The sequence below is a fragment of the Oryzias melastigma genome, linkage group LG14 (genome assembly GCF_002922805.2).
Source record: "Oryzias melastigma strain HK-1 linkage group LG14, ASM292280v2, whole genome shotgun sequence".
Taxonomy (NCBI): domain Eukaryota; kingdom Metazoa; phylum Chordata; class Actinopteri; order Beloniformes; family Adrianichthyidae; genus Oryzias; species Oryzias melastigma.
Genome location: NC_050525.1, coordinates 5,843,168 through 5,857,461, shown reverse-complemented (window position 1 = coordinate 5,857,461; position 14,294 = coordinate 5,843,168). Strand labels below are relative to the sequence as shown.

The following is a 14,294-nucleotide window of genomic DNA, read 5'->3' as shown; positions in this document are numbered from 1 at the left end:
AAGAAAACAAATACAGACATCCTCTAATAATTTAAAAAAGTAAATAGCATAAAAAGCAAATATATTTTTGTTTACTAACTTCTTTCCTTAATTTAGTATTTTACTTTAAAATAGTAATTTATATTTTAAGTAGACGGTGACGTCAGACAAAATGGCGACTGTAAAGTTACTTCTGGTTTACCAGTTTAGACACAATTTTACATAAATAATAAAAGATAGCCTAATCAACTGTAATAAAAAATTGTACAATAGTCATTTTATAAATGTGAAATGCTCCCACCTAACAGTATTCCTCTCTTAGATCATTCACAAATCAAAATACAGATTTATTTCTTACAATTTTGGAGGTTCTACTGAAAATATCAACCTGTCATTTGAGCAGATATTGTTTCCCTTACCAAAAATAACTATACTCAAATTTGTTTTAAGTATACTTTTTATAAGACAAAAATTAAGAAGGTATGTTTTTAGTTTACTTTTTAGGCAGGAGATGAACTGTAAAAGTTCATGTATACAAGTTCATAAGTTCATGCTAAGTACACTTGGATTATACTTAGAATTAAACTACAAGTCTAAATATGTTTAGCCAACATTTGTTACTGTCATTAAACATTTTCTTACACAGTATTAAAAGTGGAGTGGATTCCAGGCGGACGCCTAGGGTGCCATCTGCTGGAGAGGGTGCCAATTTGCAATGATTTTTTTATTTAACAGTTCAACACAGCACTCATTTTGTGTAAAATGTACAAAAGTTATTCAATTAAAACCATGAATAAAGTGTGCAGAAATCATGTTTCACACAGGGCACCATGCAGCCTGAGTACATGTATTCTTGGGAAATTTCCAATATATTAAAATCTATTTTAATACACTAGTCAGTAGAAGTTTATTAGAACTAATATTTCACCCGAAAGAGTGTACTTCTAAATATACTTTTATAAGGTGGGCCAATTTAGTAGCAGGAAGTAGTTGTTAGTTAATGGCCAGTATACTTTTGAAGTGTACTTTGTAGACTTAGGTCAATATACTTTTCTATTTTTAAGTATACTGTAAGACATATACTTAAAGTATACTTGTTTTTGGTAAGGGTCTAACGTACAGGGGTCAAACTCCAGGCCTCGAGGGCCGGTGTCATCCATGTTTTCCACCATCCTGCCGTTGAAGCTCCTTATTGGCTAAGCACACCTGATCCAGGTAATCAGCAGCAGATAAGGCAGAATTTTTAGAAACCAGCAGGACGTCGGCCCTCGAGGCCTGGAGTTTAACACCCCTGGTCTAACGGGTTCTGTTTTGGCTGATGTTATTTGTACGTATTTTAAGAACGATCAAGCTCAAAAACTGATGGAAAATTATGTTGGCCATATTTTATAGACTACGTGCAGCCAAAATACACACCGCTTCATGTCCGCACACATTTAGTTGCTTCCAATGCTTTTTAGCTGTTGCTTTCAGGCAGGGGTGTCAAACTCAGTCACATAAGGGGCCAAAATCCAAAACACACATTAGGTCACGGACCGAACAAGATGAACATTTATTGAACACTCTAAAACTACATTTTTTAAACTTTAAAACCATAACTTTTTAACATAATTATGAACTAGATATATAGCATTACCTGTGATAATGCTAGTGTGAATGCTGTAAGCTGAATGTGGTCGCTGTCAGCATTAGCATCTTCAGCTTCCAGCATTCACAGTAGCATTGTCACAGGTAATGCTATATATCTAGTTCATGATTATGTTATAAAGTTACGGTTTTAAAGTTTTAAAAATGTAGTTTTGAGTGTTCAATAAATGTTTATCCTGTTCGTCCCGCGATCTAAAGTATGTTTTGGATTTTGCCCCCTTGTGCAATTGAGTTTGACACTCCTGTTTTAGACTTCATTCTTCTGCATAGAGGAGAATAAACACGTTTTTTTAACAGGAGAAAACCTCTTCTGTCTGAAACAAGACGCTGCAAAACATGGAATCAATTCTTTAATATTCACAAGTTCACAGTTTGAATAAATATCCCTTTCTACTTTAAAGTTCCATTCAAAACCACCTAACTGTTAATATAAATAGAAAAATGAGGAAATCCTAACAAGGGACTTTAAGTGACATCCTTGATTTAATGAACTTCTTTTAGAAATCTGAGTGAAGAGTGGGTTGGAATTAGTTTATTAATTCTGTGAGACCCAGTTTTTGTCTAAAACAAGACAAACTGAGTAGATTTACAGGTGAACCGCAGTCCCTCTGTCTGCCACTGGGTGGCGGGACACCATCACAAACACAGGGGGGTGTCTTCCATCACGGTCTTTACTGCAGACACTTTCATGCAAAGTCATTCAAGTGTTTATCCTGACGTGAAGCTGCAGCTTCAGGTGCTTCTCTCTGATTCTTGCTGAATAAAAGTCTGTTAGTGTCTGTGGGTTCTGCAGCTCCACTGACACTCAAAAGGTCCTAAACTGTGAACCTGAGCTCATTCTGAATCCATCTGAAGGAAAAGTCGGGAATTCTTCAGGAGACCTCTGACTCCGAACCCTCGGTTTTCTGTGGAGGTTGCTCAGATGCGTGCACAGGCGCCGGAGCTGATAAAACGCAGAGGAATGTCCTGTCCTCCAGCAGCAGTGTAATCAGAGGGGTCCCTGGGGGGGCGGGGGTGTGTGTTTGTGTGGGGGGTGCAGGACTGGGTAGTGGTGCTGCTGTGAGATGGAGGTGTAGGTGAGGGGGGTACAGGACAGGACGGGCCTTTCCTCAGGAAAACATATCACCTTCCACCACAATAGAGAGCGTCAGGAAGCTGCAGGCGGCCACAGTGCTCTCCTGAGTCTCCCAGGAGCTCCAGAGAAGAGCTGACACTCATCAGAATCTGCCTCACACGCCGAGCAGCAGCCTGGCAGCAGCATGACTCTGCCCTGAAGCTCAGACGGTGAGTCCACTGGTGCCTTCACACCATCACAGATCCAGTTCTGTTGAACTTGAAGCTTTCCTTTTGCAAACAAGCTGATTGTTGTGTTTTCTCCAGGACAGTGTGTCTAACATCACTACACAATTTTGACTTCATTTGATCATTTGATTGGTTGTCTATTGATCAGATCAACTGCTGTTATTTTTAACTTTTTAATTGAAGTTTTTTTTTGTTGTTGTTGTTGTTTAACTTGACTTTTGCTGTGTGGTAAAGTGACATTTGAATGAGAAAAGCCACAGAGCATTCATTAGACGTTTAGCAGGCTTCCTGCAGGGAAACAAACAGAGAAAAGGTCACATCAGCGACGGCTGATTACACAGAACACAGCCAGGAGAACCGGACCGGGCTTTGGATAGAACCGTACCAAGACGGTCATTTGGTCAAAGGAGATGAGTCGTTCACACCTTGATGTCAGTGTGGTTTAAATTTGCTTTAATGTAATCATTTTGTTACGTTTTGAGAGAAAATTTACATTTTTCAGAAATAAAATGACTCAAAAGAATGCTAAGAAGTAAATATTTTAAATTCATAAATATAAATGTTAATTTAACGGTGAAACAAAAAAAAAAGTGTTTTAAATGGAAGCCGAATTTAACCCTTTAACACCTGAAGGATTGACATTGAAACTTAAACACAAATCTTTGACATAATAAGCTCACGCCACTTTTCTCCTTCAGAATCTACTGGAATTACATTGATCGTGTTAACAGTTAAAAATTTACAGTAAACCAAAGAACATAAACACTGGCGCTCCTTTTTTAAAGGGTTATTGGAAATGGTCAATATCAAGGATAAGAGTCTCACTAACTGTTCTGTTCTTCAGTTTGTGAAGGTTTCCACTGCAACCATGCCCATTCTCAAGAAGCTCCCAGGAAGATCCAAAAGCTGCCAAGAGTTTTCCCGAGGGACCGGTGAGCTGATCCTGCCCCGGCTGGACATGAGGGAGCTGAGTGACCTCAACGACCTGAAGGAGCTGGAGGAGATGAAGAAGAACCTCAACCCCTTCGAGGACGTGGACCTGGAGGAAGATGAGAAGAACGACCTGGGCCTCATCATGGGGGAGGTCACGGACAACCGCCAGCTCCGGGGCCCCCGGGACGGGGAAGAGGAGGAGAACGAGGTGAACGCAGAGAAGCATGGAGCTGGAAACCCCAAAGGGAAGCCCCTCAGGGGGACTCTAGAGAGGATCTGTGGAGTCTCGCCCCTGAAAACTCTAGGAAAGCTGGGGAAGGGGCTCCGTATATCTGGGAAAAATGTGTGGGGGAGCAATTACCCCCATCACACCCCCGGAGACTCAAACACACTTCCAGCAGAGAAGGGGAAAAGGAAGGGACTTCGGCGGAGCTCTGAGGGGATCATGACCCTGCTTCGGTAAGTGTAACTGCTTTTGACAAGTTTTCACTCTGATTCTGAAATATTTCAAGCAGATTAAACAGGAAAGACACATTATGACTGTTAATGCTTCCCCAAAGTTGCAGCACTGATGCCAACTTGTGATACAGACACAACACCCAACTCAGACGAGAGGCTTTTGTCCTGAATGGAACTATTTTTAACCCACGTGTTTCTGTTCTGAGTCAAAGTCCCTGCGGAGGCTGACATCAATCCTCCACTGCTGTGCAGCTTCACAGGGCGGCGTAAGGAGGAGCGCAGGGAAAGCCTGCCGTGCGGGGACCTAAACCCAGATGGGGAGGTGGAGGAATCCAGGCGGCCCTCCTTCCTGAGGATAGTCAGTTTGGGGAAGCTGAAGAGAGAATCCATGTCAGACAAGGCGTCCCAGGAGGCCGAGGAGGAAAGCGTGGAGGAAGAGCCTGTGGTCCAAACCAGAGAGCCTCTCTCAGGTAAAACCGCCCACGGAAGTTTTTTCAGTTTAGAGAGTTGTGCTTTTCCTCATCCATCTCCTTCCTGTCATTTGAAGTCATTTGGGAATATGCTAGTACCGTAGGACCAGTTATTCCAGCATCATAATCATCCTGTCACCAAATCCGGATGGACGAGTGTGTCTGGACTAGATGCTGTTTTTAAGCTTGAGTGTCTGTTTCTGTCGACAGTTCTGGAGATCCTGCAGTTGGTGAACCACAGAGACCTCCTGCTGGCCGACACTCACATTCAGGAGCTAGAGCGAGAGTGCCAGCTGCTGTCCATGCTGCCACCAACATCGACCCCAACCCTCACTCCCACTCAAAGCCCAAGCACACCTCCCTGCTGGATTCCTCTATCATCCCCCTCCCTAGATGATTCCCACAGCTCCAACGCCACGCTGGACTCCGGAAAGAGGAAGGCCAAGGACGTGGAGCTGCTGTACGAGGCCTTGCAGAGGGAGATGTGGGACGTGGTGCGAGAGTCCCTCCGCCAGCCCAGCGCCGGGCCCAACCTCGGCCTGGTGGTCCTCGTCATCCAGCAGGAGGAGCATGCTGATGCGACCTGGGCTCTACGGGAAGAGACCAAGCCAGAGAGGGAGCCCCCCCACATCCAGCCCAGCCAGCGCCCCCGCCAGCTGAAGCTGAAGTGGAGGCAGGCGGTGGCAGAAGCTGCAGACTGGAGCCTGCCGCAGCAGGTGGACACTCAGGCGGGCCAGCTGGCCTACTACCTGGAGCGGCTGAGGAGCCGCATGGTGGACGACCTGGACGCTGCCAGGAGGAACGCCATTTCCATTTACCCCGAAGAATTTGCTGCCTTCCAGGTTTACGTGGAGAGTTACCATCAAGCTACCGCCAAACGCCTTCGGGTCATCACCAGTGGGCCGCTGCAGATCACAGACGTGTATTCGTTACTGGATTGGTTCTACAACACCTACAACAGGTACCTGATGAACATGCAGACAAGTGTGAAACTTGTTCATCAAATGGTCCTCTCATATGAGTCTCTTTCATTAAGGGACGTTTTGGGAACCATCGGCGCCAGCGGAAACATTAACTATGCTGCACTGGATCCTGTTCTCCCTCAGGAGACGGTGGACCGCCTGGAGCGAGACTGCATCAACATAGTGAAGGTAAAGAGGGGTTCTCAGAAGCACAACCTTGTGTTTGTGCAGAGGTCTCACACTGTGAGTGGAAGACAGTTGTCCTGTAAAGGTAGAAATCCCTTAAAGCAATGTGGTGTCTGCACTTTGGAAACGGCTTGTTGAAGTCCTCTGAAGATGGTCAGGTACCAGGACAGATGACTAGAAAGAACCTGCTGAGAAAAAGTTCTGAAGATGTCATCTCTTCAACAAGAGAATGGGACGTCAGGAAAGTCCCTCTGTCCCATTTGTTTAGTTCCATCTTTGCCCCTGAGGCTTCTAAGTGTCTGAACCCACCAGATTCAGGTGATCTGGTGTGGAGATTTCAGGAAAACGCATGGGACCATGGTCACTGCAGTGTTCCTCAGGACCTGGAAATGCCCACCCCCTTTTTTTAGGGAAAAGAGGTTACGGTGATTGTTGACTGTAGACAGTTGTAGTGAGGTATGAAACTTTCATTAGTGTTGCTGCTTTGTTGTTCAGTAAGAAACACACACTACTCTGATGGTTGGACCTCTGTAATCATGGTCCAGGGATTGGCAACTCCAATTCTCGAGGGCTGCAAGCCCTACTCATGATCTGGTTCAGGTGTGTCCAGCCAAGGTATGTTGAAAGACATGGAGGAATGTGGCCCTCGAGGCCTGGAGTTGCCTGTCCCTGTCATAGTAGGAAATTATAGCCTTGTAAAACGAGAGTACTGACACATGAGGGCCTCCAGGCCAGGTTAAACTCTGACCATTCCAAACTCTGCTTTCAGGGAAAAGTAACAAACGAACTGGCCCAGATTCTGGATGAGGAGGAGAGGCGGTGGGCCCAGACGCTGCACATCGAGGAGTACCAGTCCCACCTGGCACGCTCAGTCATCCAGGTACAACATCGCGGCTGTCTGGAAACGTCTCCTCTCAGGAGGGTTGGTTCTCAGTGCTCTCTTTTGTGCTTGCAGAGGCTGAAGGAGGACTTGGATCGATCCACATCTGTGAGCCAGTTCCTTGGAGCCAGAGTGGCTCGCTGCAGTCTCATTGGTCTGGCTGACTTTCTGTACAAGTGAGTGAATGTCAGCAGGGAAACGGGAACTGAAAGGTTCTATCAGTTCTGAGGTCAACCCTAAATGAAATCATGAAAGTTGCTCCTCAGGAGGTCACAATTAATTGACCATAATTTTTTTTCTAGATCTGTCAGAAATTTGTTGCTTTATGAACTCAGAAGTGGCTCTGTTTGCAGCAGTGGGTCTCCGATGTGAGCTGAGTTCTCACTAAACCTTATTATCAATCCACCAGTTTCCAGAGGAAAGTGGAGATCTTCCACAACACCCAGGCTGAGTTTGGAGACCGAGGGGATGGCTATGTCTCCAGGACCATAGCTCTGGCTAACTGCTGTCCTCCACTCAGGTAGGAGATCAGAATCTGGAGACATGGAAAATGGTTGCACAAAGCTTTAGATGATTTTCTGTTGTGTTCTTCAGGTCGTTCGTGGAGCGCTGCAGGGAGTGTGACCCCCAGGGGAGCGATGAGTCGGCCCAGAAAGCCGACTCCTCCCTGGATAGAGTCATCAAGCAGTCAGTGAGGGTGCTGGTTGACAAGCTGTTTGAGCAGATCAGAGTGAGTCGTCCATCTCAGATACTTTTCTTTTTTAACACGTTTTTTAAAGATCAGTGTTTAAAACAAATGAGTGGCAGGATGGCTCAGCGGGCTGGGTTTAGGGCTACCATGCAGGAAACCCAAGTTCAATTCCCAGAGCATTGAGATTCCCATTGTGTTTAATCCAGTGTGAGTCTTTTGTCAAGACCCTTGACACTGCTGCATGACTGGGACCCCTTGTGCCTTGCAAAGACAAGGTTGAGCCAGGAAAGACTAAAGATTATCTGCCAAATAAACAGTGCAAAACTGTGGCAACCCCCTTGTTGTGAACAACAATGTTTACAACAAAAGTGGATGTCAGTTCCAGGGCAGGAGGTCTCCTGCTGGTGGTAAATGAAGGAGCTGGATCATAAACTGATCAAAGATTTAATAAAGAGCTGGGTGATTTGGATTTAGGCTATAGTAGTTAGCATTGTTGCCTCACAGCAAGACATTTGTAATTCAAATCCCAATATGTATGGGTTTTCTCAGAGCATGTCCAAAAACAAAAATTAGTGACTCTAAATCAGGGGTCCCCAAACTTTTTCTTGTGGGGGTCACATAACTGTTTTCTTCTCTGGGGTCGAGGTCAGTTTGTAGGCTAAGAGAAAAAGTGTAACAATCACAGCCTAAACGTAAACATTTACGTCTTTCCAGAAAGTCACACATGGCCAATGTTTTTTGGTACCCAAAAACTAAATTACACTCACAACAATTTCAGTAATCTTGGTATAAAATCCTCAACTTGTTCAGGACATTACTGCTTGTACTTTTGGTATTTATAAACGTCATAGTTTTTGAAATAATGAGCAAAATATGCCCCATAGGAAATGAATGAGAAACTGCTCTAATCCTTCTAAAATGTTGTGTTCTTTGAAACTTTTCTGCAAACTTTCAACAAAAGACAGAACTTTAAAATGTTCAGCAACCACTGGGCTGTTAGGATAATTTGGCATTTAGCTTTTATTTTAGCAACATGCTAGCTATTTTTGGATAATTTAGACAAAATGCTAAAATATTGGCAAAATTAGACATTTTTCAGTTTTTTACGTTAGTTTGGAGTTTAGCTAATATTTTAGCATTATGCTAGCTGTTTTTGGCTAATTTAGACATTTTTCCAGTTTTTTAGACTAATTTAGAGTTTAGTTAATATTTTGACAATATGCTAGCTGTTTTGGCAAAATTGAATATTTTCCTTTTTTTGGTAATTTGGCATTTAGGTAATATTTTGTTAAGCTTTTGGATTCAGAATTTTCAGCTATCAGCTTCAGCATTTTTAGTTATCAGTTTCAACATCTTCAGCAGTCACATTCAGCTTACAGTATTCACACCACCATTATCACAGATAATGCCATTTATATAGTTAAATTCTTTAATTTTTAACAAAAAAAATATTCCTAAAACATTTTAAAATACAAACCAATACATAGTCTATCCTAAATGGACACACGTGCCACTTTTCTCCTTCAGAATCTGCTGGAATTACATTTATCGTGTCAACGGTTGAAAACTTAAAGATTTTGTGTTTAAGAGGTGATGCCTCAGGTGTTAAAGGGTTAAAGAATTGTAAAGTTCTTCTTGTCTCTCTAAACTTTCCTTTTGTTGCATGGTTTGTTTGGTGATGCATAAAGAAACCCCTTAGATTGAAGGAATAAAACCTTAAAGGCTTAAAAACTTAATAAAAACGCTCTGAAAGACACACCAGGCACAGAAAGTGATGTTCTCTGATGTGTTGCCCCTGCAGCCTTTCTTTGACAAGCTCATCAAGAGGAAGTGGCTGAACAACACCGAAGCCTTTGAGGCCATTGAAGCCAGCATCAAACAACATTTCAAAAAGTTTAAGAGGATGGACCCCCCTCCTTATCAGGTAAAACTGACACGTTTGGGCATGTGACCGAGGCGGGCAGGCAAGTTCTCACTGCTGTGATGGGCAGGCGCTGGTGGGCGAGGTGCACCGGCGGGTTCTGGTGGAGTACGTCCGAGCCACCATGCGAGGTCGGGTCATCTGCACATCCTCCAAGATGAGGAAGAGGATGGCCTTCCGCCTGCAAGACGAAGCCAAGCAGCTGAAAGGGCTCTTCAGGGATCTGGTGAGCTTCTTCTACCACCACAAAACACCTCGAAGGAAGTTTTCTTTCTGTTACCAAAAGGCCCCTGGGACGTTTTTAAGGCAGCAAAAGTATAAACCAACTCCAAAGTGCTGAACCTTAAAAGCAGGAAATGCATTCTGGTGGCTGTGAGAAGAGCATGACCCCTGAACTTCCTGGGTCAGACAGTGTTGATGCAGGAGCGGGCCATGAAAAGTGGCTGCCATCAGTGAAATAGAGATGGATGAAGGGCGCTTACGTTAGCACTTGCCAAAAAGGGGAAGAGAGAGTAAAACAACTGAGGCAGTCGGCATGGCATTTGCCCCCTCTCTGTGTGCAAACTCAAACAAATGTCCGTCACCTCGGCTGACAACAGGAAGCTGCTGTGTTTGGAGGGAGCTTCCTGTTCCTGTCAGCTGGTCCACTTTGATGTGGCTCTGGGACGGCCTTGATGGCCTTGCTCGCCAAGGAGCAAGACGGAGCGCCTGTGGAAACGGCAACTTTGGGAAGGATGACTTTTTAATGGCAGTCAAAAACAGAAGTTGTTATTTTTAGTGGATGCCAAGGCAAATAATTTATCTTTCTTTCCTGAGTACATGAGGGGAAACAAAAAGTCGGAAAGCAGAGGTGGAGTTGTGTTTTTCACCGATGAATCAAGTGTTTGCCCTCTGGCCTCAGGCGTGCTCTCTGCTGCAACGCCTGACGTTTAAGCTGAAGCTGAATTTAGATTCTTGTTTTTGCACAATCAAAGACGTTTCCCTTCTCTCTGCACAAGGAGTCGGACTCCTCCTGGCTGGACAGCATCATCTGCCACATCGCTGACATCATCCTCCTGGAGGACACCCCGTCCATCCAGATGGAGGTGGCCGTCTTAGTGAAAGAGTTCCCAGATATCAGGTGAGGCGCCGGCCCTTACGCTCCCAGCTTTTTATGTTTACAGCTACACATGATGAAGTTATTTTTGGACTTCAATAAGGGGTCGTAGGAGGGTGGGGGTTGTTTGTGTACAGATTAGGACTCAGGTGGCAGCTTATCTTAGCATGTGACGCACAACCCTCTCAGGAGCAGACAGGAAGCTGCTGACAAGTACTTCCTGTTCCTGCCACCCTGAAGGAGACAGACTGGTGCCATGCTTGGAATTATAAAGTGGGAGGTGTTGATGAGGGGAGGAAACATAAGCACTTTAAGCACCAACGCAAGCCAGGCTGGTACTTGACCCCCCACCCCCAGCCCATTTTTGTTTACTGCATGGTATTTCAGAAGAGCAAGGTCTTTGAGATGGTTTAAGACTTCCCTTTGCTGCTAGAGCATCCTTTCATTCACACGTGCACATTTGAGCCTGCAGGCGCCGCGACACCCGTCCACTGCCTTTAATGAGGGGTGTCAAACTCAATCATACAAGGGGCCAAAAACACACCTTAGTTCGCAGGACAAACAGGTTAAACATTTATTGAACACTCAAAAACTACATGTTTGAAGCTTTAAAACTAACTTTTTAGCATAATTGTGAACTACATAAATAGCATAAATAGCAAACTATGAAATAAATAGTATTACTTGTGATAATGCTAGTATAAATGCTGTAAGCTGAATTTAGCTGCTGAAGATGCTGAAATTGATAGCTAAAAACACTGAAGCTGACAACTGAAAATGTTGAAGCAGATTGCCAGCTAAAATATCAAATTAACCAAAAAAATAGAGAAAAAAAATTAGGTTAGCCAAAATGTACCTGAAAAAAATAGCTAAACTTCAAAATAGCCTAAAAACTGAAAAAGCCTTAAGTATCCTAAAACAGCTAGCAAGTAAATATTATCCTAAATTCCAAAACAGCCTAAAAAACTTTTAAAAACAGCCTAAATTAGCCAAAACAGCTACCATGTAGCAGAAATATTAGCTAAAATACTAAAGAGCCGAAAAAACTTTAAAGAAAGCCTAAATTGGCAATACAGCTAGCATGTATATATTAGCCTAAACTCCAAAACAGCCTAAAAAAAACATTTAAAAAAAACCTAAATTAGCCAAATTTGCTAACATGTAGCGGAAATATTCACTAAACTCCAAAATAGCCTTAAAAACAAAAAAAAACCTCCTTAATAAGCCAAAACAGCTAGCATGTAGCAGGAATATTAGCTAAAGCATAAGCTAAAAATGAATGATTAAAAGGCATGAATATTATTCCAGAAAAAAACAACTAAAACCTTAAAAACCTTTAAAAAACCCTTAGAAATATATTTTGTCAAATTAGAAAACGGCACGAGATAACATCGGGCCATTAATAACAATAAAACAGAATGATTTGGAGAGCCGGATTTAATTATCTGGAGGGCCGGATCCGGCCCCCGGGCCTTGACTTTGACACATGGATGCTAAAGTTAAACATGAATTTGTGTTAAATATCTACAGGGGCCAAAGCATTGATTGACATGTAAATTCCTCTCAGAGAACCAGCCTCTGTGATAGAAAGTGGAGTAAAGCAGAGATCCTGGACCAGCTGACTCGACAGTGTTCTGGTGGATTCAGAGCTCAGCGTTGAGCAGGGCCACAGGAGCACAGGCACAAAGCTGGTTCTGGTCACTGGATGTGGTCCCTCTGCAGTTTGGAATGTGAGCCGGAACCAGAACTGAATCCAGGGGACTTTCAAAATAAAACTGAGAGTTCCTGAAGATCACCTTTGGATGAAAACAGTCACAGAATTTGGAGCTGCTGCTCCTTGAAACGTGACTTTCACTTCTGCTTTGAGGTTGGTTTGTAAACCAAGTCAAGCCCGGTCAGTTCACCAGGTAACTGGAGGTTAGACCTCCCAGTCTTCATGTCAGACAGTCCTGAAGTAAAACACTGAGTTTGGTTCAAAACCCCTTTTCTTGTCTGCACTTTAAAAACAAGCTGAGAAAAGTCAAACTTCAGAGTTTTGGATTATTTTGTATTTTGAATCTTTTATTACAACTTTGACTTGGGTTTTAAAACTTGAACATGCAGTGCAGACACTTGCCTAAGATTGTGTTTTTCTCAAGTTTTTTTTAGGTTTTAAGGAATTCATTGACTTATGTTCTGAAGAGAAAATACACTGCAATGGGGGTGTGGTCTTTCGATTGACATGGAGATTTTAATTATGACTGACCCATGAATTACATTAATAATAATTTGCATGACTCTTGAAAGAAGAGTTTGTTCTTCCTGCATTAGCATTGTCAATGGATGAGATTTACAGAAAGAGTGAAGTGTGACTGAGTTGATTAAAAACTACGACTGCAGGTTGTGTACAAATGTTGAATCCTCTGAAGAGCGTGGATCATTGAGAAGAACTCACAAAGCATTCTCTGGAAGGAAGGTGTGATCAATCTTACCGTCAACCTCATCTGACAGTCAGAGCTTCCAGAAACGCTTTGACTCACTCGGCTTCAACAGAACTCAGGGTCATGACAGTAGTGGCGCATTGACGACACTGAACAGAAGCATTTCCACTGAAACCTGGACTGACTCTCTTCCTCTTTGCATCCCTCCATCCCAAAGGAAGAGGCACATCTCCGCCCTGCTGAACATGCGCGGGATGGTGCGGCAGGCCGAGCGGCAGGAGATCCTCAACGTTGTCAAAGACTTTGAATGCAGCAGCGCCGCCGTGAGTCGAGACCACGCCTTCTTCTGCGAGATCCCCATCCCCCGAGAGGTCCACTGCATCAGCCTGGGGTTCCTGCGCTTCGCCATGAGCATCTCCAACTGGTTCTCGGAGCACCGGCCGAGGAGGCAGGCCAGATTGAGCGCCAGGACGGCGGCGCCTCCGCCCGAGAGCGCCGAGGAGCCGAGCAAACTTCACAGAGAAGAGTAGAGGGTGGAGGTCAGGGGGTGGTGTCAGCGCAGCAGTCACTATGAATGAAGATGCTGAAAACGAACATGCACCTTGAGCATTAAAGGAATGGTTGTCACTTCTTAAAGACATTTGTTCTCAGGTACTCTTCAAGCTTCTGTTTTCCTCTCCACAAATGTGATGCTATGCAGATCGAGGAAATCCAAAGCCAGAAAGTACTGGAGGAATCCACTTTTATTCCTCCATGTTGATGGTTTCATTGTGTGGTCTGCACATGTGTGCAAGAGTTCCTGATGTTTTGGACCACCACTGCTGTCTCTGCTGCAGCAGGTGGGCTGGGCCCTGCAGAACCCCTCCAGCACCGCTGTGTCACTCAGAGCGAGGCTTCAGACGACCCTGAAGCCAGCGCTGCTCTGAACTTATTCTGTCTTCCTGCTTTCTGCACTTTGCACGACAAATAAAGGACTACTAGCTTTTCCTCTTGAGAACATCCTACTTTGCCTGCATTCGCTCTGCCACCAGAGTGGCTCTAAAAATGTCCTGAACTGTGAAACAAACTGGATCCAGTGCTGGAAACGCAATAAAAGCCCATTGACTGGGTCGACTCGTTCAGGCTTTCTCCCACTTTTATGATGAATGTGGTGTAGAGAATGTAGAAGATCCTAACAGGCTGGACATAGTTGGACACCTGAGCTCCAGTGTTTATGTTTTTGATTTAATGTCATTTTTTAAATTGTTGACACGATCAACGTAATTCCAGCAGATTCTAAAGGAGAAAAGCGACTTGTGACACTTTTCTCCTTACAAGTGTCAAAGTCAAGGCCCGAGGGCCGGATCCG

General features: G+C 44.1%; 1 protein-coding gene across 1 annotated transcript; it reads left to right on the top strand.

Annotated features, from left to right (window-relative positions):
• Window positions 1-2,674: 2,674 nt before the first annotated feature.
• Window positions 2,675-14,067, top strand: exoc3l2a (exocyst complex component 3-like 2a). Its single transcript, XM_024260647.2, has 13 exons — window positions 2,675-2,910; window positions 3,773-4,320; window positions 4,573-4,790; window positions 5,001-5,751; window positions 5,827-5,941; window positions 6,708-6,818; window positions 6,894-6,994; window positions 7,228-7,338; window positions 7,413-7,548; window positions 9,311-9,433; window positions 9,501-9,656; window positions 10,429-10,550; window positions 13,164-14,067. Exons 2-13 carry the CDS (start codon window positions 3,797-3,799, stop codon window positions 13,474-13,476), a joined length of 2,781 nt encoding a protein of 926 aa, XP_024116415.1. The 5' UTR covers window positions 2,675-2,910; window positions 3,773-3,796; the 3' UTR covers window positions 13,477-14,067.
• Window positions 14,068-14,294: the final 227 nt, after the last annotated feature.